The sequence below is a fragment of the Pinus tabuliformis genome, chromosome 9 (genome assembly GCF_031772625.1).
Source record: "Pinus tabuliformis cultivar Carrire ecotype Pingquan chromosome 9, CPIR1, whole genome shotgun sequence".
NCBI lineage: Eukaryota > Viridiplantae > Streptophyta > Pinopsida > Pinales > Pinaceae > Pinus > Pinus tabuliformis.
In genome coordinates, this window is record NC_142307.1 from 320686776 (window position 1) to 320714440 (window position 27665).

General features: G+C 41.3%; 1 protein-coding gene and 1 long non-coding RNA gene across 2 annotated transcripts in view; one reads left to right on the plus strand and one right to left on the minus strand.

The window, feature by feature from the left end:
* Nucleotides 1-27665, minus strand: part of LOC149148517 (uncharacterized) — a 208323-nt gene that overhangs the window by 127616 nt on the left and 53042 nt on the right. The window lies entirely within an intron of this gene.
* LOC149148518 (uncharacterized) lies at nucleotides 25106-25844 on the plus strand. Its single transcript, XM_089438984.1, has 4 exons — nucleotides 25106-25209; nucleotides 25330-25422; nucleotides 25520-25587; nucleotides 25700-25844. Exons 1-4 carry the CDS (start codon nucleotides 25168-25170, stop codon nucleotides 25815-25817), a joined length of 321 nt encoding a protein of 106 aa, XP_089295110.1. The 5' UTR covers nucleotides 25106-25167; the 3' UTR covers nucleotides 25818-25844.

A 27665-nucleotide genomic window follows, 5' to 3' on the forward strand; every position in this document is an offset into this window, starting at 1 on the left:
CGAGGAGATGAATGCATGAGTGCATGGGGATGAACGATTATTTCCTCTTATGGTCGAGTTGAGTGAGGCGGTGTGCTATTAGCCGAGGTTCATTTTTCTATTTTTGGACCATTGGTCCCCACTACCACCTATTCATTCTCCTCTCCTCATAATAAACTCCCACTTCGAGCATCCGTAGCCTTAACTGCTTTCATCCTCCTCCTTTTTTTTGTTGACTTAACTGTTGCCATGTGTGGGAGGATCAACTATTTTGTTTTTGCTGACTGAACGAAGGTGGCCAAGTTAACTGGCCACCTTTCTCTTATAATCCAACTTTCTCACAACCTTTACATCTTTTAACTACATTATGCAAATGAAAGAGTGAAGCGAGATACTTACCTATGGTGATAATAGCTTGTTGCAGTTTGTTGAAGACCCGAGGTGCTTGTTGTGTGTTGGTTGTCTGTTATTTCTCCTTCCATTTTTTTATTGTCCTTTGATGATTCCCTTGATGTGTAGGTACCTGGTGTTGAATATGATGGTGTTTCTGCTGCTATGGAACTTCTTCTGCCCTTCGATATTTACGCTGGAAGCTTGCTGCAACTCATGATTTTTTTCTATGGGATAGGTTGCAATAGGATTTCCTACAGGATGTCCTGTGGCTACTTCTCCCTCAGAATTTTTAATCGCTTCCTCTGCTGAGACTTTGACAATGATGACATGGATAGAGAGGAGGTCTTGGAGTGTGAATAATGAGAAATACACTCAGGTGTTGTTCCCTTCTACTCTCTATTTCATTCTCCTCTGTGTTTTCTCTTTAAAACTGTGATTTTTTTTTTTGAGAACTAATTTTTTAATGACAAATGCAGGGGTGATCAAGGTGGAGAGAGGTATGGTAATGAAGTTGTGATCACCAGCCAACACCCTTTTGCAAAGTACCCTACACAATGAAAGCTCAGAATCCAAACACGATCTATTCGTCCCCACAGTGTGTGAACTTGGAGACCAAGGGCTAGTGTACCTGTAGATCTCTATTCAAACTTAAAAGATGAATTGTTAGATCATAAGAGATTTAGATCTAAACCCAACACGTAAGGCAAGATATTTGCACCAATAGATATTCTGTCATGCAACAAATGAAATAAAAATTATAAAGCGCATATAATATAGAGCATGAAAAATTACTAGCACATGCCACATATCAACAGATAAAAGAACACCATGAATTGAAACCCCAAAGTCTTTCTATTATGAGAAATACATTTCCAGCAGAGCAAGGTTTAGTATATGCATTACAGATTACACAATCCAAAGATGAGATGAGGAGTTTGATTGCTTCCTTATATAGAAAATGAGAGAATGAAACCCCTCCTGGTGGAAATGACGACTAGTTGGCTTGATCCTTGTCAAAATAATATTTTTCGTTGATCTTCTTTTGAAAATAACTTGATCTCCACCGTTGATTTTTTATTTTTGAGGAAAAATTCGAATTTATCTTAAAACCCCCTTTTTATTAATCCAAAAATAATATTTTGGACTAATATCCTCAAAAAGTTCACTTTGACTTAACCACCAAGGCTCTTAAAAAATCCATTTTTCTTTTGGTGGAGGACCCCAAAAAATTAATTCTTCTTTGACCCACGAGTTTTTGATTATTTTCCACCTGGAGAGAATTTAATTTCTCTCAAATTATTTTTTGACTTAGAATTAATTATTTTTTTGGCTTAGGATTTTTATTCAACTTTGCCAGAAAAATTAATTAATTGACTAGAGGGGATTAATCATTTTTTCCACCCTCAAATATTTTAGCCATGGTGTCTAACTATGAGTAACCATGTACTAAAATATTTTTTACATCAAAATATTACAAAATAATTTAACCCTTAGAAGAGGAAATACACATTTAGACATAGACCCTCAAGATACTACCAAATTCTGTGACACAATATGATCTAGTATGAAACCGAGTGTGTCTATAATAAAATAATTTAGCCATAGTGTCTAAATATGAGTAACCATGCACTAAAATATTCCTAAACACACTTTTACATTTACTCGATAAACACTAGGACTCATCTAAGACCTCGTCAAAGAATTCCATCCTAGCTTTGGGGTTATAACTGGGAGAAAAACTTTGCCGATTATCCGTGTTTACAAACACACATAATTTGGGGAGCTTAATTGGATGAAACAATTTGAGAAGCATCATAGGCTTACCTAGGTGTTATTACATGGCTTAATGGTGATACTAGCATCATTTACAATAAATTTTGCGGACATTCGGTTTACAATAATGAAATTGGATGCTGAATGGTGGTAATGATCCTTGAAAAATTTGTCTGGTGCTTTGTACTCTGCATCTTGTACTGTTGACAAAGTGTGGTCAATAGGGGCATTGCACATCTGTTTGCCTTTTGATTTCTTGACTGAGGAGGAGACATCTTCAGAAAGTTTGGAGGCCTTATTCCTTGATTTTGCCATTTGTGTTCTTAGGATCTACCTACCAGTTGTTAGGCTGAGACTGAAGGTACTGACTTTGATACCAATTGTTGGAAATACTAAGAGGGGTTGAATCAATATTTCTTTTCAGTTGTTAAATTATGCCAATTAAGATCATTAATTTAAACTAGGACACATGATGTACCACAAACGAATAATTTTATTAATAACAATGATGAGGACTCCGATCCTCTGACAAAAACTCAGGTTCCTGTACAAATGAAACCTATAACTCCTTTAGGGCTCCAAACCTAGATCAAGACTCCAATCTTCAATTACAGACTAGGCACCAACCTGTACAATCCAAGCTCCAACTCGGTCTACTTGAGGACACCAGTCCCCTCAACAGTTCAGGCTCCGACCTGGTTTTCCAGAAGGCTCCAACCTGTGTGAGGACTCCAATCCTCTAGGGCTCCAACCCTCTTAATCTGCTTCAATCCTTCAAGGTGGTTTCAATGTTGCTTCAAGACTTCCAATATCTTCTTCAACAAGTCCTGAATGATATCTCCCACAAAGTCTTCAAAGAATGTCTCCAAGAGTGTCCTCACTGCTGCTCCAAGTCTTCTTTGAGTAAATTCTAGAGATTGCTCCAACAGATGTCTTAAAGGGGTCATCAAGATCAGTCTCAACAGGTTCTCCCAATCAATTTCATGTCTCCAGAATACTTCATTGGGGGCATTTTGTGCTTTTGAGTTACATAACTGATTTAATTCATCCCAGATTTCTTTTAAACTCTTAGCCAAGTTGAGATGATGTAATCACATATCAAGGATTCCTAGTCTGATGATGGATTTAGCTTTATCAATCCTTAATCACATATCAAGGATTCCTAGTCTGATGATGGATTTAGCTTTATCAATCCTTTTAGTCCATTAGACAAGTTTGAAGTTTAAATGTTATCTTGTTGTGGGGGCTTTTGTTCCAAGTTCTAACCCACTGACAATGCTCCATATATTTAAATTCAGTAAGTACAGTTTTATAATTTGATTTTCCTGGTTTGAAAGTTTGTTCCGTTGAACTTTCCTAACATATGTTTCTCCATTTTCATGAAGAAAACAAAATCCATTTGCATGAATAAAACAAAATCCATTTTCATGAAGAAAACAAAAGGAACTTTCCTACTGGATATGTCTGAGAGCTTCAGGGAAACAAAAATAATAAATACATCCAGGTCTGCCTGCCATGCCAATATTGGTGCTGCCACAATATCTGTGTTTTCTTGAGTGGATGACTATGGCTCCCTCTGCGTCTGTGTATGGGTGTCTTTCTCTGCTGCTGGATGGTCTTCTTGAAGTTTGACAGAAATTTAGTCCACCGATAGCTGTTCAAAAGATCTGCAACATCTGTGTTTTTGTGGCAAGATACGTGCCATTATTTTTCTGCTAATGATATATGTTAGGAGAAACGGTTGTCTGAATGAAGATTTTCCCTAATGGATGCTTTATTTATAGAGCAATGTATGTGCAGGGATTGAGTTGTTACCATATTTACATTTCGTGGCTTTTGAAATCCTTGTAATCTGGGTATCCTTATTGAAGTCATTTCATTCAGGATTTTTGTTTTTGCGCTAGCTAGTTGTCTGCTGGTTGCTTTGATTTCATGGGCCAACTGATTTGCGAGCTATGTGTTGTACTGTAAACCTGTGCTCTGCAATCACTTGAAAATCTCTGTTTTTTTTGGTCAGTTCACAATTCGCTTGCTGTTGTCTAAAACAATCCACAGAAATTTAGTCCATCTATATCTGTGTAAAAAATCTGCAACATCTGTGTTTTTGTGGCAAGATATGTGCAATGATTTTTCTGCTAATGGTATATTTTATGAGAAAAGTTTGTCTGAGTGAAGATTTGCCCTAATGGGCGCTTTATTTATAAATCATTGTATGTGCGGGGATTGAATTGTTTCCATATTTACATTTCATGGCTTTTAAAATCCTTGCTATCTGGGTGTCCTTATTGAAGGCATTTCAAGTAGGATTTTTGTTTTTGCACTAGCCAGTTGTCCGCTGGCTGCTCTGATTTCATGGGCCAACTAATTTGCGAGCTATGTGTTGGACTGTAAACCTGTGCTTTGTAATGGCTTGAAAACCTCTGTTCTTTTTGGTCAGTTCACACTTCGCCCCCTGCTGTCTAAAAAAATCTTTGCTTCCTTGTGTTAAAGCAATTTCCTGTTACAGGTCAGAGATAAGATCATTTAGATGTCTACTGATATGTGCCCCAGCACAAGATTGAGAGAGGCTTCTCAATGAGCATGTGTTGGGTCCGAGAGAGTGTAGTGAAGGTGGTGATTAGTTTGGTATTTTCTCAATTGGGCCATTATCCCAGGATGGGAGCCAAAGTAAGTTCCGTGATTAATTTATTAATGAAAAATTGTTGATTGGGCATAAATCTGTTTGTGTGACTCAGATTGAGTGATTTTGCTTCTACCAAATATTTTGGTTAAGAACTTAGCTGTGTATTTGTTCAATTAATAATTGTTGGGAACTAAATACTGGGTGCTGGGTTTGGGAAATTCTAGCATGGTACCAGAGCACCTACTCAATCGATCTCGGAATTATAGCTGTTGAGTTCGTATCAGATTGTCGAAGCCAAGTTGGCTTGAACCATATGAATGGATATTTGATTAGCGACAAGAATTTTTTTTTCAGTGCTGAGAGATTTATTTGATTTTACTATTTTTTTGGGCAATTTTGAGTCAGAAAAAGGTACAATAAAAAAATAAAGGAAAATAAGGGTGGGAATTTTTTTATATATATTTTTTTTTTTGAAAAAAAATAAAAAATAAAAAAGGGGGTGGGAGCTCGTGGTGGTTGGCCGACAGCCCGACCCAGCCAACCGCCCCTAGGGCAACGAGTAGGTTGGACCACAACACAACACTACCACCCATCGGGTTGCGGCTGCAGATAAGCACTCAGACAGGTAAGACACGCACAAGGGGTGTCGACAGAGCTGGGCATGAGGGTGGAGCAGATCACGCAGAGGCAGCTGTGGAGATTCGGGCAGAGGCCGAGAAGGAAACAAACAGGTTGGTGGCCGACAAGGTTGTCGGGCCACCAAATCAGCTACAAAGCAGAGTGCGAGGTTAGCGGCTAAGTGGTCAACAAGCCAGCCTCCAAGCATAGGGGAGCATAGGAGTTGACCAGACGCGAAGTGTTGGATGGCGGCATGGAGCAACGATTGGTTGCACAAACCCAGTTTGTAGAGAGAAAGGACTAGTCGCAGAGCTAGCAGTGCTAGGTCAAGAGCTAGGAAGCTGTTGGCAAGTAGTCGCTAGACTGCGGTGTCGGGAGTTGAGAAGTTGACACTGTAAGAGGAAACGCTGTGGAGTTTAAGCAATTGTAGACAACGTGAAAAGAAGATAGGGTGTGGCAGTGACAGGCAATGGCAACACGATAGCGTTGGTAGGTGTTTGTAGACTGCAACAACTGACAAACTAACTCTTGGTTAGTTTGACAAGGATGACTATGGGGTTACATTATGAGGACATGTTGGACAGGGTGAGAAATTTCAACCCATGGAAGGAATAGATTGTTCTGCGATTTGAGGAGCAGGAGTTGTGGGAAATTGTGGAGAAGCTTGTCCCAATTGCGGCGGATCCTACTCATTTGGTTGAGTTTAAAAAGAAGAACGTGAAGGCTAAGAGAATAATCCTGGACTCCATTAGAGACCTTGTTATACCTCATGTGACAGGGAAGAAGTATGCCTTTGAGGTTTGGGCATCCTTAACCAAGTTGTACCAGAGTACAAACCAAAACAGAAAGAAGGTGTTGAAGGAGAAACTGAGAAAACACCAAGATGTCTGAAACTGACATAGTTGCATCATACCTAATCATGATGACTCAGATTAGAAATGACTTGGCAGCAGCGGGGTAAACTATTGGTAGTGAAGAGTTGGTCAGATTAGCCCTGAGTGGCTTTCCTTCAAAATGAGATGCCTTTGTATATGGGATTGTTGCATGGGAAATCTGCCCAGTTAGGATAGATTGTGGGATGATTTTGTATAGGAAGAGACAAAGATGTTCCAAAATTACAAAGCCAACATGGTGAAAAGGATGATGAGGAGAATTTTTCTCTTGCTGTAAAGGACAAAGGAAAAGTAAAGGGAAGTGGGGGATCTGCTTCCATGAAGGATATGAGCAAAGTGAAGTACTTTGCATGTCACAAGACTGATCACTATGCGAGCTAGTGTCCATACAAGAAGAAGGAGGAGGATCAGGTGGTTGCATCAACATTAAGTGAGATTGATGACTTACGAAGAAATTTGAGAAGAAATTTCTCTAGTTGCTTGTGTTTCTAACAGTGAGACTGTTGTGTATGAGGACAGTGGGTTATGGCTAGTGGAAAATAGAGCATTCAGTCACATGACGAGGATGAGGTCAATGTTTTGCAGTGTTTTAGAGATGGCTCAAATTGCAGTGTGTTAAGTGGGACTAGTACCATGCATGCAATGAAGGGGATTGGATTTGTCAGATTCCAGCTAGAGTCAAGAGGATTTCTGGAGGTGACAAAGATATTATTTGTTCCAGGGTTGATGGTACATGTGATTTTAGTATCAGCCTTGGAAGATGCTGGATATAGAGTTTTGTTCCTAGATGGACAGGTGCTTCTATATTCAAAGGGAGTGACCTTGGATGCAGCTGTAGTGCTTGGCATCAGACAGGGGCAGTCATATAGGTTGCTAGGACAACCTGTGGGTATATCCGAGGGGATCTTGGATATAGGATCAATGTCATTTGTTGAGAGGGAGCAAGTGGAAAGGAAGAGTGATTCTTCAGGTATTGTTAGGAGACTCAACTGGTATGATATGACATTGTTAGATGCTCAAGAGAAGGATCCTAGTAGCATGGTTGGAAGGTAGAGGTCGTCATATTAGATTCTGAAGTAGGCAGCATGATGTCTTCTACTTTAGAGGGAGCAGCTACAACAACAGATGGTGTGGTGATGTTAGAGACAGATTCAGGTGTAGGAGGTTCTTCCAGAAGTATCTCCCTCGCTAAGAGGGAATTTTGAGCCTTGTAGCTCAAATGATGTTTCTAGTCTTGTGTTTTGACTAGAAGGACCTTGAATTTCCTCTTTAGGAGCTTGCATGCGATATGTAGAGTGTGCAAGTGAGTTGCACGCATGTGAATGTATTGCATGTGACATGTGCATTTAAAGAAAGCTAAATTTATGATTTGTACTTGAGTTAAAGTAGAAAAAGCTAAAGATAAGATAGTTAACTAATGTAAAGTCACTTATCTTCAGTTAACTTGACGAGCTAATTTTGGCCATCAATCTTAGCTTAGGAAAGTTATAAATCAAGCCTAAAGTGAGGAACTAAGAGAGGAGCTAAGACACAACAATAGCACAAGATTGAGAGAGGCTTCTTAGTGAGCATGTGTTTGGGTCCGAGAGAGTGTAGTGAGATTGGTGATTAGTTTTTTATTTTATTAGTTGGGCCATTTACCTAGGACGGGAGCGCAAGTAAGTTTAGTGGGTTATTGAAATTCTAACTCTTATTGCCATGGGCATGGTGATCATCGCTAAAGTCATTGGATGTTCATTTCCTTGTGCACATCCTCATTGCTATGGGCACAATGATCACCATTGAAGTCACCGGGATGAGTTCATTGCCCATAGTCTAATTTTCCCCTTAAAATGTTTTTCTAAAAGCAAACTTTAATTAATCGAATTGAACTTTGAAACTTGGACTTGCCTTTTTGATAATTTCTTTCCATGGAATTGCCATGATCACAACCCTTGAAGCTTCTCTACTCTGGAACATATTTCTTTCAGTCTTCACACAATAGTGGTATTGGTCTAATGCCATGACTCTAGTTATACACATGCTACAAGAGATGTGGAATATAAACTTTTTATTTATTGGAGTCACTTTGAGTTGAGTTCGATATCATTATATTCATGTGGTTGTTAGGTGGGCTACCCACTTTTCCCTAACTACCTAGACCTTAATGACAATTCCTTACTTAATATTAGACACACTAACATGTCTTTATTGACTTGACATTGTTGACCTTCTGGAGAGCAGAGTTGCCAAGCAAGACACATTGTCATATGTGGACTAGGAAACAATGATAAATATAGGCAATCATCTCATAGATCGAGTTGGAAGAATCCAATTGCATGGTACAACTTATTGCAGAGTGTAAGGGCACCATGGGCATGTGGACTACAACAACGACAATTCAATGCAGAGGAAAAAAGGCCAAGTTGCAGGGTACAACTTATTGCAAAGTGGAAGGACACTATTGTTAGTTTTGGTAGCATCGGAAGTGCTCTAGCCTTGAAAATTGGTGGAGAGGCTAAGGCGCATGAGTTATAAAGAACCCAAAAATCGTTTGGTGACATTTCCCACGTATTGTATTTTATTAAAATAATTAATATTTTTAATGGGGTTCCTAAGTTTAAACTTAGGGAAATTAAAATATTAATGGATATTAATCATGTTAGCTACCTATACCAATAGGTTTCATATTTCATGATTGGCACTGAAAAGGTCCAAATATGCTCTGCTTTGATGATGCAAAGATCACATATTTCCATAAGAATACAATCTGTGCTTATAGCTTGGTATGGACTCAAATTTTGATGGATGGTCCAACAGTCTAATCTGGATCATGTCATGTTTTAAATTTTCAGTTGTAGAATAGAGAAAGAAGTCTGTCCAAACTATTTAATCTTGGCAGACAAGTAGTTCAGGTAGAGAAGAAAAGGCTCCCAACAGCTTAATCTGGGACCTTGGAAGAAATAAGGGTAGAAGTAGATAGAAAAAACAAAAGAAAAAGCCAAAGAAAAGAAAAGGCAAGTAAGGGTCTGCAAGCCTAAGTGCACCCTCCAAGAAGAAACAAAAAATGCTAGGCAAAGTAGCTGGGTAAGTAGATGGGGTTGCAGAAGTGGTATTCATTTCAGATTTAACCTTGATGGTCAAGATGAGAAAAGAAAAACAAAGAAGCATGTCTAACTTCCCAATTATCCCTTTTCCCACTCATTACTAACATCCCCTCATCAATTGAATCGCTTAGAAAAACTTGAGGTTTGATGGTGGTTTTTATTCATTGAAAAGCCACATTTCTTGTCTAAAAAATTCTTTTCATTTTGATCTACTCCCTAAACTAAGTGAGTTTCAAGTAAACTTAGTGATTTTCCCCCTCATTCACATTTTCCCCCATATTAACTCTAACTCTATTATGTAATTCCCCTATGTCACCCTTTCCCTAGTATTATTAACACCATGGTGTATAAACCCCAAGAATTCTATAAATATCCTCCTTTTAGCATTATAGCTAAATATGTCTGTCTAAGGGAGACTTTAGTCCACCTGGGACTATGCTCAAACCCTGTCAAGGGATTACTCTAACCCCTGGTTAGGAGTAATAACCTCTCCATAAACCCTAATCTCACCACTGCTAAAAACCCTCCATAAACCCCTTCTTCACAAATTAACCCAAAAAACCCCAAAAAACCCACCAAAACCCTCAATCCTAAGGTTTTCCGCCAAAAGTATTTAAGTGAATATTTAAATAAACCGGCGGGACCCCCCAACCTGCACGATCCGTCGGAGGACCCGCCAACCGTCCGATCCCCGCCGCCCAAGATCTAACGGTGGGCGGTCATTTTCACCCCCCGACCTGCCGACCTTTAGCGTCCGGGGAAAGTGGTTTTGGGCGCCGTACCCTGGACGCGTGTCAAACGCTGGGGTTGTTCGGAGCCCCCCTCCGCAATACCACTTATCAGCAAAGGCGGTACGGGGAACCCGCTTACCACCTTCCCATTACTGCCTCCCCCTTGCGTCATGCTTGCGTCATCCTGACGTAGCGCCCTTCCCCGCCCCTGCGCCGTGTGGCCCTCCACGTAACCCTGACACCTTATCCACCCGCCACCGTGTCCTGCCACCCTGGCCGACACCTCAGCTGCCATGTCACCTCCATACCTGGGCCCCACCATGATGTCATGCTGACGTCATCGGCGGAAAAGCGCCAATTGCACGTTTTGTCCAAATTTGTCGTTAAAAACGACCAAATTAGCCGTTTGCGGTCATTTTCACGCGCAAACGACGTCGCTGTTGTCAACCAGCTGCCGCGAAAATTCGTTTCCAGCCATCAAATTCAAGTTTCAGACCGCTACAAGTCAAGAATTTAGCTGCCTTAAGCCTTCACGGTCCAACCTGCAGGCTTTCAAGCTAGTTTGTCCAGGTATTCACCGTAAAGCTTACTTTTCACCCATGCATTCCTTTTCTCTGTAAAATTGCCATTAAAACACCTGTAGAAGTCCACATAAACTCTGCACCTACTACCTAAAACAAGCTAAGCTGACCTGTTGACCCCCAGAACCACAAATTCAGCATCAAAGCAGTCAATTCGCGGGCCAGAAACTGTAAAATTCTCCTCGAGGTGCTCGGCATTGTTCCCTTTTGCCGAGTACAGGCCAGCTGCAATTTCTACCAAAGGAAACCTCATACACTCTGCAACTTACCCTTTGCAACTCACATCCCAGTGAATTTGCAACAAAATACAGAAACCAACTTGCATTTCCCTCTGAGAAAAACACAAGAGACTTGGTCTACATTTGGCCTGTTACTTGAGTTCTCAAAGAACTTTGCAAACCATTACCATCACCTTATTTCAAAATCAAGTGTCACAATGGCTGCTTCTGCATCCTCATCCCTTAGTGTGGCTCCATTAAATCCACCAAATAAAGAGCTGGAGGCCCTGGCATTTGCTGACAAAGACTATCTTATTGAAGACTTTGAGGGTAGCAGAGACTTCTTGCAGACCTTCACTCAACTAAGAGAGGATTATAAGGATGGTCATGGTACACATGGGATATGGGAGTCAAACCTACCATATTACTGTCTCCCAGCTGTAAATGTCTTCCCTGAAATCATTCACCTATGTGCTGAAAACTATGATGTGCAGCACAGAGCTATTAGCACCCCATCTGGGAGGATCCTTTTCTACATTAATGTTGAATCCATCAACAAAATGTTACATTTTGATCAGACAGAGTTGCTGATCCCGTTTTCCATGAATTATTTGCTGGAGACTGGTGAAAAGATGACCAGTGAGGAGATTCAAAAGGTCACCAGGACATTCATGAGACCTGAGTGCCAGCCTACAGGGCCACCTCCCTACCTGGATGTCCATTTCAATGATGTAGGCAGGCTGTTACTGGACATGATTGCCTATGTGTTGGGATACAAAAATAGTGAGTATGTGGATAAAACAATGCTGGTTTTGCTATCTTCTTACAGCCCACGCCAACCCCCTGCCCGCAAATATAACTTTGCTAAGTTCATAGCTAACAAGATTCATGATCAGTTGAGCAGAGTGGACAGACAGGGGGTCTTCAAGTACTCGGCCTATATTTACCACCTGTTCATGTACTATCATTCTGAAGCCTTCCCATGCTACATCAGAAGGCTGGATCACAGAGGGGAAGGAAGATCTGTCATCTTCTGGACCTCTGTCTATCACAAAGTCAAAAATTCACCCTACACCTACTGTGAATTTGTTGACCAATTTGTATACCCAGTCTCTTGCCTGTTGATGAGGTCCCCTCCTCCCAGAATATCAAATGAGATCAAGAAAGCTCTACAGCTTTCCAAAAAATATAAAATAGGTGACTGGTACCTATATGAGAACCATACTGTCATTAGGGTCTATGGCTGTGAGCTCTGTCCATACAGGCTCCCAAAATATGTGCCTATGAGGTTATTTGCCTTGGAGTACTACAGGCAGTTGATTCAGTCCGACCTCACACATTTCCACAGTGCCAAGAAGAAGGCCCACCTCAAGTTTAAACACCAGTTGGGCCCCTTCATCATGAACAAGAAAGAAGGGTGGGAAGATGCAGACCTAATCCTTAAGGATAAATACAAGCTGTCCTATAGTTTTCGGTGGGTCCATTATGACCCTGAAGGTTTCATCACTACTAGGAGAAACAAGTATAGGCTTATAGGCATTAAGCATTGCCAGTACCCACACATTGAAAAATATGCCAACCTGCAAGAATGGCAGATGGATACTTTAGTTGAAAATCTAACTGAGGAAGAGACAATGCTTAAAAATAGGAGGGAGCTTGAAAAAACTATTGACCTAGACTATGTGCAGCAGGTACCTTTCAGACCGCCTTATTCAGTAGGAGAAGGGACCTCGGCCACAAGGACTGCACCACAGGCACCCTCTACATCAGCACCGGTCACAGACAAAGGCAAAGGCATAATGGATGCAGAGGAGGAAGCAGTAAAGGAAAAGTCTGCCCCTGTAACAGAGCAGCAGCCAGAACAGCAGCAAGGGCAAACTGTCCTACCACAAACTGGGCTGCCAGCAGCTCCAGCACTGCAAATTCCACCCCCACAAACTGAGCCAATAACTGCCCCGATTTTGCAGACCCCAGCACATGAGGAAAGGGGTACAAAAAGAGATAGAGAAGAGTCCACTCCCCTTAGTGGATCCTCCCACCAGCCAGAAGCCAAAAGGCAAAGAGCAGACTCCCCAGAGGTAGAAGACATTACTGAAGATGTCTTGGACAGTGCAAGAAAAGACAGGGAGGGCAGTCAGCATACAGGTACAAGCTCCTTTCAGCAGGAGCAAACTTTACAGCTCGGTTTGGAAGTGTCCTCCTCTTCCCAGCAGACCAAGAAGCCCAAGAGCACCAAGGCTTCTTTCAAAGAAATAAAGGCTCAGAATGAGCTGCTGAGGGGTGAGGTCTACAAGCAATTTATAGATGCTACACCAGCCCAGCAAGAGAGATTAATGTCTGTATATGACATTAAAGAAGAAAAAATGATATTTAGTCATTTCAAGCCTACAAAACCTCAGCCTACATCAGCTGCAGATTTTGTGAAAACAAGGGTGGAGGTCTTGGCCAAAGACATCCATCCCATGGACCAAATAGAACTCCACAAGCAAGCTGGAGAAATGGTTTATGCAACCTTGGTGGAGAGGGCAACTATGGCCCATGAGCTAAAAGAGTCCCTAAAGAATACCAACACACAGTTGGATTTTGAGAGAATGTCCTCTCTGGCCAAAGATAACAGAATAAAATCTTTGGAGGACATCATCATTGATATTGGACACGATCCTAGTGATCCAAAGGGTGTGAAGGCCCTCATGAAGAAGACAGATGATGACCTGAATGCATTGAAGAAGAGGATGAAGCTGCAGCCCACAGAGCACCCTCAAACAACAGAACTTCAAAAGAAAAAACAGGCTGAGGACCAACTAGACCTCCTAATGCAGCAAGACCAGAGGATCAGGGAATTGGAGAAAGAGCTGGAAGGAGCACTACAAGACAAATAGGCAGAGTCCACTTCCCAAGCTCCTCCAACTACTTCAACAACAGTAGCAACTTCAGGGGCAGCAGTGGCCCCCACAACAGAAGCAGCAGGAACAACAACAGCTCCAGATGCCAGCCCAAGTGTAGAGGAATTGACCAAGGCCGTCAAAGCAATGGAGATCCAGGCAGATGAAATAAAGAAGGCCAAGGAGAAGTTGGAAGAACTGGATGCCAAGTATGACAAGTCCAAAGTGACTGTGGCAGAACAGGGCAGAGAAATAAAGGCCTGAAAGGAAAAAATAAAGGCCTTAGAGAAAGAGTTGAATTTGGAGACTGCTATGGCCGACATAAAGAGAATACTATGGGCCAAAATTGGCCAATCCATCAGACAGCAATGGAGGTCAATAAAAATAATGCATGAGCAGATGGATTTAATGGGCCAAGCTCAAACAGAAATTCAGAAGGCCAAGACAGTGCTAGGGAACAGAGCAGAACAGGCAAACAGAATGATAGATTTCCTGAACAGGCACGAGAAGGAGGAATTGGCAGCCATAGGCATTCCCAACAGAACAGAGGCTGTCCTCTCTGCCAAGAAGGCACTAACTCTCAGGAACTATATACAAACAGTGGATAGGAAGTACTATGAAATGCAAGCAGATGTGGAGGAATACAGAGTTAAAATGGAAGTGCTACAAGCAAAAGGCCTGCCGAGCTTGCTTAGTGGTGCAGGAAAACTGATCTCTCCAGATCAAATGGCCAACAGGATGGCATCCACCATTGAAAATCAGATTATTGCATCAGGCAGTTCATCTGAACAAGCAGGGCCTCCCACAGGACAGAGCTTATATGACAAACTTGTAGGCCTGTTCTTCATTGAGAATGAAGTAAATCACCTGTTTGAAACCCCTCCCAATCTTTATAGACATACAAAGGTCAAGGAAACATTGATAAAGATGCGCATACATCAAATGCGTAAGGAGGATTGGTGGCAATTCATGCTTCAAATTTTTCCACGATAGCTTCAGTCATTCGGCCACTGCCAGCTCCAGGTCACTACAAGACAAGCAACATGACAAGTGTCAGCAGTTAAAGCAGCTAAAAAGTGACTCATCACACAGACAACGACAGCTATCCAAGTTTCAGACAGCACGTCTCTAGCCGACTCTAACAGCCATAAAGTCCAAATATCTTCTGACTATTTTGACAGCTGAAGCATTAAGAAATTACTGCAGCATTCACTCGTTCAGCTACTGCATTCCAGAGATTAGCATATCATAAATGAGATATTAACTCATTCGTTGATATTTTTGATGTAAATTTTGTATATATACTCCCCTGAGTAACTCATAAGGGGTTGGTAATTTTCTCTATGAGGCAAATGTATTATACACTTTCTGAATTATCTAATACAAAGGGCTGGATGAGCTCAGTGATTTCCTGAAATACTTGATGTCTGGATGATGCTCCATGTGCTGATGCAGAACCCCTGTGCTGTCCGATTAAATAACAAGTTTTTTCCTTAATCTTTGTTCTTGTTTTTCTTATGTTTATCAAATCATACTCATCTTATACTAAGCTAGCAGTAAAAAGAAAGAATAGTGCAGGACTTGTTTCACTACACCTTGTACTCAATTTTTACTACTGTAAATGTTTGTCTTCAGGATTACTATGCACATGAATTCTTAATTGCTCATGTAGCTATTAATTCTTTATGTATGAATATCACCCAGAAATTCTTAAATGCTCCTGGGTCAATATTCTCATTGTCTTACTCCAAAAGTTTATTGTAAGATTCTTAATTGCCTTGCATGAACTGGACACAACCCATCATTTTATGAAAGTTTATTTCTCAGACACTAAACTTGCTCTGCAGCATCACTACAGCAAATCACTCAGCACCTCAAAATAACTAAAGGACCACTGACTCCATAGCCCAATGGACTAGGACACCTTGGAGAATGCATAAACACCTTGACTGAATTACCATCCAACCAAAAACTTAAACAAACATGAATTTATAGCTAGCCTAAGAACACTATCAAAACAGAGACAAATCATAAAGAGAGAGCCCTCTCGGATTACAGTTTGGCTAGAAACTGTGGTCCAAAGATTGGTTAGTGGTTACCCCGGCTGTATTCCCTTAGAGTCAAAGGGAACAACCTGGGTGTTAACAAATCAAAATATGGGTGAAAATGATCTAAAAGGCAGATCAAGTCATGTTTTAATCTTAGCCGTTGATTAGAGACTTAATCTCGGCCGTTGAAGATTCATCAGGAAAAGCATAAAATGGAGGCTTGGGGTTTATTTGGAAATACACACAGAGGGAGAGAATTGATCCAGAGTTCGATTTCTGGGGCTAGGAAATTGAGAAATTCAAACTAAGTGATCATTCTGTAGCAGAGGGGCAGTGAGAATCCAAAAGAAGGACTTTCCAGAGAATACTAACACAGAGGCGGAGAGAGCTGACGCAGAAAAGCTACCTGTTACGCAGAATCCAGAACTGCCGGAACAACTGAAACTGCCAGAACAACTGGGAGAGTTGACGCAGATGACAGAGAAGGTGACTCAAGGCTGATGCAGAGGCAACACAAAAATAGCTGGGGTTAGCCAGCCTTGTCCCGGATTAGCGAAAATTTTGCCGGGTGAAGTGAGATAAAAATCACTCTGATTTTCTGCCAATATTTTCTCTGTAAAGGATTGCTATATGATCATCGTAGATTTGTATTAAGATATTTCTCCTGCATAATAATAATCCCTCAGAGCTGCTGCACTGGTTTTCCCGCATTGGGTTTTTATGGGGACTATTGTGTCAAAAAATAAGTGTGTCCTATGTATCTTGTTCTTTGCTCTATTTTTTGTTTCATGAGATCAAATTTAATTAGTGTAGGCTGCAGAAGTAATTTGCTTCAGTATTCAGAAGAATAACTTGATGAATATAGTTTAAAAATCAAGTAGGTGAAATAGATTCAGATTTGCTGCTGTTGGAAATACTAAGAGGGGAGGTGAATTAGTATTTCTTTTCAATTGTTACTTTTACCAGTTAGATCACTTATATTTATAACACAACATGAACAATAGAAATAAATGCTTTTATTAATATATTCTTTCCAATGAATCAAGTACAATATAGGTAGGGCTCCAATCCTAGATGAAGACACCGATCTTCAATCTCCCAGGCTCCAACCTGTTGCCAAGCACCAACTTGGACCTTAGTGAGGCTCCGACCTCTAGGGCACTGACCCCATCTTCTCAAGGCACCAACCTTGCGTTTAGAGGCTCCAACCCCTAGGGCACTAACCCTTCTCTGGTATAGGCTCCAACCTGGTTTCATGAGAACACCAATCCTCTAGGGCTCCAACCCTATTCTCCAAGGCACCAACCTTGTCTTTTCGAGGCTCCAACCTCTTGGGCTCCAACCCACTGCAATACTTCGTCAAGATATGTTTGGTAGTAACTCACGGTTCCCAAAATCTTCTTCACCGAGCCCTGTCAATCTTCAGCTCACTATAGTCTTCCACTCTACATCATCAATGACAACCTTATCTTCTTAGAAGGTATCGCCACTGCTCTTCATGTCACCCAAACAAAATCTCCAAGGTTATTCCATGACGACTTCAGCAATACATCATGGTCAACAATGTCTCCAAGAATGCTTTCAAGATCAACTACTACAAGGTGTCTTCACTGCTTCAAAATATTCTCAAATAGTCAAGTTTCTTTTACAAATCTTCAAGCTATGCTTCAAGAAGGTTTTCCACAGGCTGCCCCAAGTACTCTCTGCAATCTTAGATCTTCAATGTGACTCAACAAGGCCTTTAATCAATTCTTCAAAGGCTTCTTCAAGAGGACTGCTACAAGTTTAATAATTGCTCCAATGCCCAAAGGCTGCTCTCAAGTCTGCACATCAATTATTCAATAAGCTTCTTTAAGAATCCCCTAAAAAATATGCTCAAAAGTGTCAACAAATTTGCTTCACAAGAGGTCAATTATGTCTGCCCCAAATCTAAATAGATCTGCTCATAAGGTAGGCTTGTAGGTCTCTTTTATTGCTGTAATTGTTGTTGCTGGTTAGAGCTAGTAACCTACTGCTACAACCCTTTTAAACCTGCCCAACCAGTCCTTCCACAGCTGCAGCCTTGCTCCAAGATGATGTTGTTTCTACTCACTGCTCCTAGAAGACCCTACAACCTTGTTTCAAGGCCTTTCAACCGTTTCCCAACAGGCTGTAGCAACTTGGCCTTCCTCCTATAGCTGTACCACCCTACAACAGCTCCAAAACACCCACAGGAAACTCACACTTCTCCATTGCTGTAGTCCAAGCCTTTCTGTTCACTGTTTGCTGTGATAGTCCACAACAAAGATAAGCTATAGGATTGTAATCTGAACTGAAGTCTGAGGTAAGGGGACTGTCCCGAGCTCCAAAACTGTGCTTCCAAGAGACTGATCACAGTCCGAGCTTGAGTTAGTCTCCAACAGGTGACTTTCCTTCAAATCCGAGCCCTGAAACACGTCTCCACAGGTTGCTGCCACCGAGCTGCAATAGTCCAAGCTAGAAAGAAAATTTACCCCAAACAGTAACCTTTTAGTCCTCCTCGGCCTCTGTCCTGCTTCTCTGCCTTTTGTCCGAATTCTGTGTCTTCTTCTACGAATAGATCACCGAGTTAGATAATTTGAATGAGGAACTTAAACTCCAATATATACTAGTTTTTACCCTTTAATGAATAGACACGTCAGTTGGGCTGGAGGGCCGACATGACCATGGGGAAGCCGACCTGTATGTTTTCATTAAACATTAAATATATGTATTTTGAATCGATATTTTTTGTGTGCTGCCTTTGCTAGAATAATTGACACGTAGGTTAATCACAACACCTATTTTTCTTCATCCTGGGGACACCGAGATTAACCTTTTTCCACTGTCCAACCTGATATGTATTTTTTTATATGTTCAACATAGTTTACGACATATTCAAGAGAACATGTCAATCTTTGATCTGCCATGTGATGCACATGCATTATATATGTTAAAGATGGACCATATAAAACACCATGCAAAAAAGGCTTTGTCTGCCATGTCAGTGTTGTATCCCATCTGCCATCCGTCTGCCATGTGAGTGATGTCTAACAACATGTTGCTAAATCCTCCTTACACAAAGAAAACCAAGGGCTCTAATACCAAACTTGATCTAAATGGGAAAATTAGTTTTGATGTGCTAAATTCCTCTTCAGAATATGTAAAAGTGCTTAAGAATTCACGAGGTTAATTGCAAGTTTTAACATGAGATTTTGAGTGTTTTTTTATGTAAATTGCATGTACAATTTAACATAAACAAATGACTGAACAAAAACATATAACATACATGAACATCACCAAAACAGTATCACGATAACACATGATGAAAGAGTTCACCCTGCCTAGGCTACATCTCCTTGGTCTAGCTTCCAGAGACTTAACCCTCCCTATTATGCTCAAAATTGTGAATACACCAGTTTATAATGCTCGAATAGCTCTGAAACCTATTCCAATGGCTCCAGAATGCCCAAAAATGCATGTCTAGCCTCTTTTTGCTCCTGATTTGGTAAAAAACTGGAGAAGATATGGCTTCCCCAAGTCTTTCTGCTAATCGCACCTTAATTTCTCCAAAATTCGATACCATCCTACAAATTCGTCTCCAATTCCGCTAACTAAGCGTCAATTTTGCCTAGTTCCAGGTGAAATTGTCATACAAAGTAATTGCCCTATAAGGCCTTAATTCTGAAATTTTGGGACATATGGGGGGCCACGAGCGTGGGGCTAAGGCCAACGACCTGCCCCCGTCGATCGAGCCCCCACTTCACTTCGCCATGGTTGTATAGGGTGTGTCAATTTCACGAGCTGACACGGCTATGTGTGACAACATGAGTTAGAGGCAAACTCGGTTTTGTGCGACGAGTCATGCAAACTATGCAATGAGTTGTGTGGTTCGGTCTTATGCGACGTGTTGTGCGGACCCAAGCTTGGTTTTATGCAATAGTGGGCAACATTAGTTAAAGGCAATGAGTCGACACCGTGGGCAAGTCAACACGGGGGTCAGAAAATCGAAAAGGTGAAATCGGCTAAGTGTTGGGCAGATGGGCAGTTGTGGAGAGTTTATATGGTTGGGCTGACGTGTGGATAGGAAAACATATGGTTGAGCTGATGTGAACAAGTGGTGTGACATGATGGAAGTGTAGTAAGCTTGGAGGAGGGTCGAGCCCCTCATACGCATGGGCGTCGTATATATAGAGGAGGGAAACTTGGAGAGAAGGCACAATCCAAGTGAACTCAAGCAAGTGAGAAATCCATCAAAGGAAGGGCGAACAAGCAAGAGGATAAGGCGTAGGCGGGCATAAGACAAGGTCGAGGTTCGAAGCATCCACAACTAGAAATTTTGAAGAACTGCAGGTGTGGGTGCCTTGACACGGACATCATAGGTGCACATGACCTGGGGGGCGGACGCAGGTTGAGCGCACGGACTCGGCGGGTGAGTGCGGGCGCGTCGACCCAGACAGGCAAGCATACATGAACCGATGAGCAAACACGAGTGCAAAGTGGGCGTGACGACACAGAGTTGGGCACACACGACCCGAAGGTTGGGTGACCAGACAAGGCGGAGGCTGCAGGGCGAGAGTTAGGCACGCAAACACGATAGGTGTTACCTTGACTCGATGGGCAACCCGACCCGGTGGGAAACCCAACACGATGGGTAGCCGAGCTGCAAAATTAAGGCAAGGTGCAGGGTGACTTGTGGACTTTGTTGAAGGAAAATTTGAGGTTTCCACTCAAAGGGGAAATTGTCTAAGTGCGTAGACTTAGCTGGAAAATTGTATATTGTATACTTGTAAAAATATGAAATTATTATTACAGATTGGGCAAACATTATATTTGCGGAGTTGCCCCTCCCATTGAAGAAAAGTGTATTTCCCTTGTGCATATAAATGTGCATATAAATGATGATATGATGATGAAATGAATGTTTATTTCTGCTACATTGTAACACTACGTAGAATTGGAAGAAAATAAACTAAGTGTTGAAGAGTTAGGCGTGTTCCGTACTTATAAGTATTGGTGAAAAGAAAGTGGGTAGTGGTACTGCACCTGCCTATGTGAGGTTGAAAGATTACCGCCAGGATAGGGGCATGACAGGGTGGCATATGCCAAAGGGTTGGCCCCTTCCCACTCCATCGTGATTTCATGGGGTGGCACACGCCCAAGGGCTAACCCCATGGCTAACCCCATGGCTAGCTCTTATCCCAGAATGCGCAACACATGAACCTGAAATTTATGCGGCAACCATAATATGTTAAGAACCAGCTTATAGCGTATTGGCTACAGGTTGGACTTTGGACTTGGAGGTCATTGGTTCGACCCCCGCCTGCTGCTGCTCGGACCTTAACCCAATTTTTAGTGGTCCTTGGGCTGCCACGTGGCGACCTGTGGTTGGCCACCAACCAAACAATCAACTCATCCAAATCAACTCCAATAACATCGTGCCACTTGGAAACACACCATTCGTCGAAGGTCGAAAAATCACATGTATATTCACCTAACCGCATAGGCATGCCCAGTCAGTGCCACATCAACAGTACAGACTATTGACTGGGTTGTCTGCATTTTTTTTTAATTCGCATGTTTAGGAAAACAAATAGAACATGTTTCTGGGAGCATACGGAGTCTGTTTCGCGTGAAACGAGTTGCACCAGATTTAGGATGATGAGCACTATGCGATATTCAGGTTCCACACTGATCTGACAACTTTGAATTTTGAGCAAATTTTTGAGCACCTGATCAGTAGCAGTAGCGAATTTCGCAGAAGACTGTACCTGAACCGTGTCTCACCTAGACAAGTGGAGACAAGGTAAATAATTAATGCATTGTTGATGCTCTAATGCTCAATTTCAATAGAGGTTAGATTCATTGTTAGAGACTATGTTTTTACTATAACTGATACATCATTTGTAGAAAGTCAAGTGAAATTGCGAGAGTTCTCTAAAGGAGAGCATTTCCACACTGGGGAAAACAATGTAAACTTTGAAACGGGAACTGATACTGTTACCCGTTTCGTAGAGGTAGCAAAAAAATGACCCGATTTTCAAAAGTGGTGATGCAGAATACACATGTTTTTTTAGAACATGGTTTTTGGAACTTTAATTTTTTTCATGTGCATTAAGTTTGAGAATGGTAGTGATTTTCATGCTGATTTAAAAAAGTGAGCATTCTGCATCACACTCCTTTTTTAAAAGCCCTGTTTTTTGGCTTTAAATTTTTTAATGTATAAAATGTAAATAATTATTTAGTAAATTTGATAATTTTTGAAGTGGTCGTTTTCTCCACATTTTCTTGTTTTTTATTATATTTTTAAATTTTTATTTTGTGAGGTTTTTACTGTTTTGCATTTTTAAATTAGAAGGTCAATATTTAGACTTTTCGATATTCTACATATTTATACATCCTTAATTAATTTTTCAATCGACATGAAATAATTGTTTCTAAAAAACAATATTTTTTAACAATGGACATAAAAATAACAATTTTTAACATAAATATAACTAAAAAACTACACGTTTTGATAATTTTTTGTTAGAATTTACATGTCAAAATCACAATTTTTATACGATAATTTTAACTAAAAATGGTTAAATAATAGCTTTTTCTATGAATTTCAAGTCAAAAAAATAATAAAAATCACTTTTTTTTTCAAAAAATAATGATTAACTTAAAAATCAATGCAAAAATCACATATTACCAATATTGAACGTATAACAACCCTAATTGAGTGTTTATTCTTCTCATAAAATGTCAAAGTCAAAACATTGCAAAGCTTGATTTACAAGCATAACTTAAATTTAATCAACAATGTCACGTAATCCAAACTCTTCGTCCTCTAGAGTTTCATCATTGTCCTCTTCCACAATATTTTCTATTTCATTTTGCTCATTTTCCTCTTCTAATGGGTCTTTGATGTCTGCGAAACTCCCAATGTATGTCTTTCCAAACATCCTATGTAATGGTGGTTGGGGTTCCTTTGCCTTTCTTGCCACACATGATTCACTAAAGTCCCCTTTCTTCAACCCAATTTCTTGCATTGCATCTGGAACCCCAACCACCCGGGCCGCCCGCGCCCTCCATTATCATCATCATCATCATCATCATCATCATCATCATCATCATCATCATCATCATCATCATCATCATGGGTTTTCTCATATTATCCATAATCATGCTTTGGGTTTTATCGGCTTACCCTAAACCATGCCCATGGTTTTGTCAGATGACCTTAAACATGCCTACAAGAATCCCCGTCCACTTCACTCTCAAACGTGGTTTTTGGCTTACAACAAAAATACACTACAAAGTGGTTTCCCTGCACTTACATACACTGTCACAAGTGGTTTTTGACTTACCACAAACCTACACTGCCAAGTGGTTTCTAGCTTACCACAAACCTACAGTTACATACATTGTCATAAGTGGTGTCTGGCTTACCACAAACCTGCACTTACTTGGTGGTTTTATCATTACCACAAACTTTATGGGGCTACACATGCCTTATTAGGATTACATTACACGCTTAGGTACATAATCACTTCAAGTACATAATATTACAAACCTTTCAAGGACCACTACAAAAGCAACATAGACTTGTTTACAATTAACATGTGTGACTCATAACAGAAGTTAATTGTGAGTCTATTCCACAAACACACACAAACTTGATTGTCCATCATCCTTTAATATCTTATTTTGCTTCAACCACACTCTTCTAATGCCATCTTTAGTATCATATCTAGTAATCAATAATTCCTACAACTTTGTCTATTGTTAAAATGGTCAATTTCCAAAAAAGCTCAAATTCATGATAATAGTTAACCCAACTAATGCCACTATAACTAAAATTACGTCAATAACATAACACTTTCTAAAAACTTTAAACAATAGCAAAATAATTTCCGGTCATAATCCTCAACTCCTTACATTACTTTTGTTGCATTTGTGTAATTAAATACACAAAATTTATGGTAAGCAATTTCCATGGATAATATGTTTCCATAGCATGTGTGAACGTAAACAAAAAGAAACATTTGGTTATTTGGTTATGTGATTTATGAGGTGCCTTATAAAATTATTACCCTTCCACACGAATGAATTTAGCAATGCCATTAAACCAATTTTCGAATGTCATATATCTCACCTTTGAGTTATGATTTCGAATTTCCTTTCAAGCTGATGGTCTTCTTTGGGCCTGTGAGGTTGGTCAACTCTAATGTTGTAGGACGACCAGTCTCAACTGATTAAAGCCCACTACCTGGATGCCCATCTTTCTCAATGACCAACTATTTCAATAAAATATTTTGCATGTGCGCGGAACGTCAGAACGGAAAACCAGTTGAGATGAGATCAATGAAGCAAAGGATAACATGGAAAAGAAGACATTGTTGTCATAAATATCTTATTTAGTATATTTTTTATTTTCAATCGACCAAAGTAGTGATTGAAATTCAACCAAGTTGAATCGATTACTCAACCGACGTAGAAAAACATAATGATTACCACACATGTTGGGTTTACCCGTCACCTGTCATATATCACAATTTGTGAAGGAAAATTGTATATAAAGCTAATGGGTATACAAAGTGCTCAACCTGGTAATATTGTGAGATAATACCAATTGACTGTCATTTTTCAATGAATATGTCAATTGATTCCCAATAGAAATCTATCAAGATGGATGAAATAATTTAACCGTGATTCCTTATGTGTATATGAACAAATTGAGACTCTATTGACACATAAGCGAAGGAAATAACAAGAACGATCACATTCTGATATGGAAATTAAGGAACTCTCTCTCATGGGTTGGGTGGGTGAAAGGACCATTGATCAATTGAACCAATGATATATTTGTTTATCACGTCGAACAATGTAGTTGGAAATTAATAAAAAAGGTTTCGACCAAGTTGACTTGGATTCGGGTCCACTTCAATTTTTTTTGACCATGGCAATTACTTCACTTTGAAAGGTGAATAATCAACGTGGATAGAGTTCAACTTAATCTGGAATCGAATTTATGTAATTGTCTCATCAAATGTTAAATTGCATATGATTGAAGGTGTGATAGCATGAGCCAAGTCGACAACAACATAATTTTTTCATCCCTAAATTTTGTGTATCCTAATTGCACACAACTATGAACAACAAACATGTGAGAATATAATTTGACACATGAAATATTTGAAGTTGTCCAACATTCATCCTTTTCGATGGGTTCATTGTGTATATTTCTACAAATATAATTTGACTATGAAAATTTATCTGCAGCGCACATGCATTAAAGACCTCCTTGTACCCAACAGCGCCAAAGGCTTGAAGATCACCGTGAATATCTGTTTTTACAAGATGCCATGGCTTCCTACTTTCATATACGAAGACTTATGGCAGGTATATATATATATATATATATATATTCATGTTTTTACATTGAAATTCGCATTGTTTCGTGGAAATGTTATCTTGAAATATTATTAAAACTCTTTGTATTTCAACTTGAAATCTCCGAAGGCTACGCAACGAAACAGAGAGCAGAGGGCACAGCTCGTGGATGGGATAGTCATCGGTTCGAAGAATTTGCAGGCACTGCCAACAATAAACCAGGTTGGTTTCTTAGCCATATACGATATTCGATAATCTCACGAAATATGCGAATATTTTCAAAGGACGGATTGAAATTTAATTTCTTGAAATCGAACAGGACGTTCTAATAGTTTGGGGCGAGAAGGATCGACTTCGCAGGTTGGAGGAGGCCTATGTTTTACAAAGGTAACAAGCTCAGTTCCCTTATTGAACGATTGACCTTAATTCAAAAGAAATCAATTTCTCATCTTTAACATTATATTCTCGGCGGAGAAGTGAAGTTTTATGATATTTGCAGGCATATTGGAGAGAAGGGTAAGCTTGTGGTGATAAAAGATTGTGGGCATGCTCTTCCGCTGGAGAAACCCACGGATTTGAACCAGACGATTCTCAAGTTTCTCAAATCAGATAATTAAATGCAGAGTATGGAGACCCTGAAAAATAAATGGTGTCCTCTGGCGCCCGCGCCCTCGCCCGGCAGGCAGGGCGATTCCGGGAATCGCCCTGCCTGCCGGGCGAGGGCACGGGCGGTCCGGGTGGCGCCTGCACGAGGGGGCGCCATCGTGCAGGCGCCACCTGGGCCGCCCGCACCCTTGCCCGGCAGGCAGGGCGATTCCGGGAATCGCCCTGCCTGCCGGGCGAGGGCGCGGGCGGCCCGGGTGGCGCCTGCATGAGGGGGGGCGCCCTCTTGCAGGCGCCACCCGGGCCGCAAGCGCCCTCGCTCGACAGGCAGGGCGATTCCGGGAATCGCCCTGCCTTCCGGGCGAGGGCGCGGGCGGCCCGGGTGGCATCCTCGTGCAGGCTGTTCAAATGATTCAATATTGTAACTCTGAGGGGCGGGGCTGACTAGTTAGATTTAATTAAACGAGGGGCGATATAAGTGTAAGCCAGCAGTTTCATACTTTTCTCTCCTGCAATTTGTTTGCATATTCTGTGGCAGAGACGGTAACAGATGCCCTCGATCGTTTCTCTACAGCTTGAACTGCGTTTCTGGTGGATGAGAAGATAAACGGTCAATCGGCTGAAGTGGGAAACAAAAAACTCGTGTATCTCAAAGTGGGCGTCTCTACTTGGGATTGGTGTTCAGGGTTCTTGGAAGAGAACAACGGCTGAATTGGATTAATATCAAAGTTGGCCTGGCCATAATGGAAGCGCCTGAGGGAATCTGCAGGCGTTTTTTCTCTACTCAACTCATATGTTTCTTGTTTTTCTTCACTTGTGGGCTTGTTTCTGGAATTCCCAATTTGGCCACCAATCGGCTTACCCTCGGTTCTTCACTGACTCGTCAACAGAAGAGGACTTGCTTGGTTTCCCCCAATAAAACATTTTCCGCTGGATTTTATGAAGTGGGTCAAAATGCTTATGCTTTTGCCATATGGTATACTCAGACCCGAACAGTGGCCTCGTGCAGGCGCCACCCGGGCCGCCCGCTCCCTCGCCCGGCAGGCAGGGCGATTCCCGGAATCGCCCTGCCTGCTGGGCGAGGGCGCGGGCGGCCTGGGTGGCGCCTGCAAGAGGGCGACCCCCCTCATGCAGGCGCCACCTGGGCCGCCCGCGCCCTCGCCCGGCAGGGCGATTCCCTGAATCGCCCTGCCTGCCGGGCGAGGGCGCGGGCGGCCTGGGTGGCGCCTGCACGATGGCGCCCCCTCGTGCAGGTGCCACCCTGGCCGCCCGCGCCCTCGCCCGGCAGGGCGATTCCGGGAATCGCCCTGCCTACCGGGCGAGGGCGCGGGCGGCCCGGGTGGCGCCTGCACGAGGGCGCCCCTCCCTCATGAGATTAAATTTCAATCCGTCCTTTGAAAATATTCGCATATTTCGTGAGATTATCGAATATCGTATATGGCTAAGAACCCAACCTGGTTTATTTTTGGCAGTGCCTGCAAATTCTTCGAACCGATCAATATCCCATCCACGAGATGTGCCCTCTGCTCTCTGTTTCGTTGCGTAGCCTTCAGAGATTTCAAGTTGAAATTTTTAATAATATTTCAAGATAACATTTCCACGAAACAATGCGAATTTCAATGTAAAAACATGAATATGATTATATATATATATATATCTATATATATATATATATATATATATACCTGCCATAAGTCTTCGTATATGAAAGTAGGAAGCCATGGCATCTTGTAAAAACAGATATTCATGGTGATCTTCAAGCCTTTGGCGCTGTTGGGTACAAGGAGGTCTTTAATGCATGTGCGCTGCAGATAAATTTTCATAGTCAAATTGTATTTGTAGAAATATACACAATGAACCCA